At 40.1% G+C, this 5,053-nt stretch overlaps 1 protein-coding gene across 1 annotated transcript in view; it reads right to left on the reverse strand.

Moving 5' to 3' along the window:
* LOC118416286 (interleukin-17 receptor D-like) overlaps positions 1-4,758 on the reverse strand; it is a 21,727-nt gene extending 16,969 nt beyond the window's left edge. The window contains exon 1 of the mRNA XM_035821375.1: positions 4,575-4,758. Within this exon, the coding sequence (XP_035677268.1) occupies positions 4,575-4,697 (123 nt within the window). The 5' untranslated portion in view covers positions 4,698-4,758. The remainder of the gene's footprint in view (positions 1-4,574) is intronic.
* Between the last annotated feature and the right edge of the window lie 295 nt (positions 4,759-5,053).

A 5,053-nucleotide genomic window follows, 5' to 3' on the forward strand; every position in this document is an offset into this window, starting at 1 on the left:
TAAAGTTGCAGAAGTGACTCAAGTGTGATAGTCTTCGGTGAAGTTAACATTGTATAACTATAAGTGACACAAGTAGGCTTGAGTGTAGTTGGTAATGAGTTAGTAGGTTTGCATTAATACCGAATAAAATCATTGTTTATAAAAAAAATTATTGCTGTTTCATACATCTTAGCATCGTTTGAGTTTGGATCGGAGTTTCTCCTAGGAGAGATCCCGATTGCAATCTGTACTAGGAGAATCGCCGATTCTACTAGTACAGATTGCGATCGGGATCTGTTTCTTATATCTATCGTAGTTTCTCCTAGGAGAAACTCCGATCGCGATCTCTCCTAGGAGGATCGGCGATTCTCCTGGATCGTGATCTCCACTGTGACAAATACATGTGGGTGGTAACTGTTCAGTACAGAAGGAAGCCTGACCAAAGCTTGTACACTGGTGTTAATCTCTGGGCAGATTTACCAGTAGTAATAGTATAAGATAGTACCAAAGCTGGCTAAGGAGTAAAGCTGGCCAAAGGGAGTCATCAGCCAATCCAGTAGCCAAACACACTCCTAGGCCGGCTTCACTCCTCTGGCAGAGTTTGATACTATCTTATGCTACTGTAGGATCTGCTTGGAGATCATACTGGTGTTAGGATGATGGATGGAGAGGTTGGAAAGCTTAGAGATACCAGAGCCAGGCTGCCTGCTTAATGGATCAATCACAATCATCATACTATAGGTACACTATAAATACATGTGTGTGGTGGTACAGTACAGAAGAAAGCCTAACCAAGCTTCGAAGCTACACTGACGGTAGGATGAAGAGGCTGGAAAACTTAGACTAGAGATGCCAGAAGCAGGCTTTTTGCCAGGCATGTGCCCAGTGCACGTTTCAATGCGAAATGTGCCAGAAGTTGAGAAAATTTGGTGCCCTCGAACAAAATTGTTTCAACAATAATTCCAACATCAGAATCAGGCATTCAAATTTTTTTACCGCGCCGCACTCTGGGTGCACAGAGTACATTTGAAATATTTCATGGAAGCCAGTGTGATTAAACTTCTAAGCGCGTGATCCTTATCATTTTGTGTGGAGGTGCTGACTTGTCAGTACAGGTTAGACTGTACTTATACATTATAGGACGGAGGGAGGTACATGTATGTAGAAAGGTGATTGAGAGAGGGTGCAACAATTTACCTGTGCCACCATAAATAAAAGACAGTGACAATCAATAATTCATATTATTTAATATTAGATGCATATGCCATCTTTTTGTTGTAAATGAGAGATTAGTCAGCAAAATTTGATACCATGATTGGACCAGAATCTATTTCGATATGAGATCAGATCTTTAAACATAAAAGCTGCTGTTTATTAGGAGTCATGTTTGAAAGAAATGTGTGTGTCTTGTGGGGTCGATGCGAGGTCAGGGTGACAACTCTGCTCGCCCATCCTGTTTGCCATCCTGTTCCCACTGATGTCAATGATAAGAGCAGGAAGGGAACAGTGTACAGATGTCAAGGTTGGACAAGTTTTCTACATTTCACTTGTCCTATCGGGGCAAGTACATTGAAAATTTACAAGTTTCACTTGCCCAAAATTTAAATGTCATATTCTTGCGGGTTTACAAACATAATTGCTGGATAATCCGATTAGCCTGATAACTAGGACATAACTAAGACCATTTCAGAGGTTTTAGTGCCTATCAAATTGACAGTGAAGCAGATAAAAACAACAACAAAAGCCTCACTCAGCACATGCAACCGGCATGGCCTTAAAAAAAATCCTGGAGAATCTCACTTGCACAATCACATTTGCTTGCCTGATTGGCATTTTTACGTGCCCGGGACAATCAGACTATATGACTTGTCCAACCCTAGATGTACTGTACTGTGGACAAGTGAAGGTTTGACTTTGAGTCAACTTTTACTTCTTCGGCTATACCTTACTGGCTTACAACGTACAAAAAAACTAAATAAAGCTGTAGAAAGGAGGAATAAACATTGTGGGGATCGTAGACATGGGCAAGGAAGCGGAAATCGAACATGGATCTTTTCATCTAAAGAAATTGTGCTTTTAAAAAGCATTTTTGATTTTGGTTTTAAAATTTAACTATCCCACAAGTGTCAACTCGAAGTTCACTACTCTGATGTACTTGAATGTATTAACCCTCTATAGTCATGATTGTAACCTGATACTTTCCTTTAGTTCCAGACCTCTTTTGACTTGTCCTGGTACCATCAGGTTCAATTTAGCAACATGCAACTTGAACGTGTGAGAAGAAAGTCATCTGACCAGGGAAGAATCAGTCAGCATTTGGTCTTAATTTTCACTTGAAGTATGTCTGTGAACTTGATATTGCCTGTAGAAACTTGTCCAGAACTCCTCATGGTTTATATTGTGCTAAGGCATCACAATTTAGTGCTGTACTGTATTAAGAATTGCTGTTAACAGTAATAAAAGAACAACTTGCATTAACTGTGGTGCTTGCACTTGTAATCCAAATTCAGTAAATGCACTTGACCACAGCTGGGCCCAGGTTAGGCAAACTGTTTTGTCACTAAAATTTTAACAGCTTTATATTTGCTGTTTTTCCTGGAAAGAAAAAAAAGCTGACAACTTGGCAAACAAAATTTGGCTTCCTGGTTCATAGATGATGAACAAAAATCATGGCCAGCTTGAATTTTTTTCATCATCCTGCTGATGGAAAAATCCTAAGATTTACAGGCAGGTGTCTAGATGCAGTTTAATCAAAGTTGGGAATCAAAATTCTAGATCTATATATTTACCCACCGATTTTTGTCTGTCAAATTTGACTGCATAAGTGAATGGTATTAATAAGGGTATGACAGCGTGATGGCTAGAGCTCTGCATGACAGACAGAAATTGGCGTGTCTAATGTAAAAAAGATAAGAATCAGGCCAAATCACAACAGGAGATTGTTTGCAACAACCACTACCCTGATGGTTGACTGAAGAGGACAAAAGTGACTTGCAATAATGCAATGCAGGTTTGGATACCAACTACAAACTATAAACTTGATCAGTTAGTATGTATCAGTGTTCTCTCTGGGTCTTTTCAACTGGGGGCTGTGACTTGGATCCCGTATGCTGTGAGTTGGGCCCCTACGCTGTGACTTGAGCCCCTACGCTGTGTTTCAACCAACGAAGGGTACTTTTCTGTTGTTTTGTAACAAAGGTAACTCAATTTGGTCCTCAACATGCAGGAAATAGTTATGAAGTTAATAAGTTATGAATGTACCTCCACCCCCACCCCCTTATGCAATGTAATGTTCGCACATGCTACTCTTTCCACATGGCTTTGCTGTACTAAGCATTTGCCCCTACTCTGTGGAAAAATCGTTTTGGGTACTTTACTACTAGTAGTTAGATAACAACTAACGTTACCCAAGGCCATAGAAGTTGTCCTACCCCAAGGGGAGGTCAGCTATCATCATGTCACGCTGTGGTGAGTGTGACTTACATGTTAACACCCTACTGTGAAACTTGTAAACAAACTTGGCTATTTGCCCATCTGCTTGAGACTTACCACTAATGATATAGGATTTGGACGGACTGAGCAGCAAAACTGGTATTACAAACTGCTATAAGAGTTTTCATTAGGGATCTTAACACATAGAGCTCTTCAAATCGCAGACATACAAAAAGATTGAAGCAAGCTGGCAGGCTCAAAATATCTGTGCTGGACACATATTCAAATCATACAGTATTCATACATAGCCGTATCTATTTTGATTGCCAGATAAGCTATATATCATAATAAATGTTACAAAACTAGTTGGAGAGTAACGTTAGTAGAAATTGCACAATGTTACATATTACAATGATTGTAACGTTACATCTTTAGAGAGAGATGAAGCCTTTCTGTATTAAACCGGTTTAACGGTCGATAAAAGGTCTGAGTGACAACTCGTCTATCTAACTGCCCTTTAGCGTACTGATCTTAAAATTTTATATAAGAAAATACAGAAATAATTGACTTGAGAACAACACTAAAGTTACATGAGGAACAAATAAGTTTGTTTTTTTTCTTCTTTCTTTTCAAAAAGGTTCAGCATATCAAATTTAACAGGATCCTTGGCTCAGTGGAAATCTATAGACCTGTAATTTTGTAGCTTCCTGAAAGGAAGGGAATTCCAGTTGCAACGGTTTCTAGATAGCAGGAGTTGTTACTTTAACGTATGTCGAGCCAAACCAAGAAAAATCTACCTGTCCGACGACCTCTAGGACAAGTTGCTATATTCGTGTGTGTCGTAAAAAAAACTTCCGGCACAAAAATTCATGAGTGTTGGTTCCCCTCCTTTTCCTTTGCTTCGGGATAACACTGCAAGACTAAGACACATTTGAAACCCATAACAGCCAAGCTGAAGACTAGATGACTGTATTAAAACAGAAAACTTGTCTTGTAAATAGTTGTAATTTCTTCTTCGCAAATTCCAACTCACCTGTCTAGAAAATTTACGGTCTTCGCCTTGGCCCTAAACTACCTCCCCCTTCCGCACAAGTTTTGCCCTAAGTTTAGCGCCTGTTATTCGGGAACGCAAGCAACCAACACATACAAAATGAGCTCCCTACCTTCCTAAGACTTGTAAGATTGTCCCTGTGGCAGTTTTGAAGACACTGAGCACTTTGAGAGGAAGATATTGAGGTCTGGGTGAAGAACAGAGTCACTGCAAAAATCACCCAAACAGTCGCCATCTTGGACACGACCACTCTACGCCCACAGGAAACTACCTGATGAGTGCGATTTCGTGCGCACAGGTTGTCATGACCCCACAGGCGAGCAACAAGTCTACCTGATGAATAATGCTTTGGTACTCCTACAATCCAGAATGAAGTTTCAAATTCATATAAAGTATAACTTAAGGTCAATTTTACTCCATCACAAGGGATTGAGGTCTTGCTGGGACTTTTTTTGTCTATCAGTGTGTGTGTTTGTTTGTTTTTCTGTAGTGCAGTTTCTGTATTTTCTGACAGAGGGCACTTTACCATTGAGGTAGCCTGACAGCTCTCGAGTCTCTTTACATGTGTACGTGTGGAGAGGGCTGGATACC

Source organism: Branchiostoma floridae, chromosome 5 (assembly GCF_000003815.2).
Source record: "Branchiostoma floridae strain S238N-H82 chromosome 5, Bfl_VNyyK, whole genome shotgun sequence".
NCBI lineage: Eukaryota > Metazoa > Chordata > Leptocardii > Amphioxiformes > Branchiostomatidae > Branchiostoma > Branchiostoma floridae.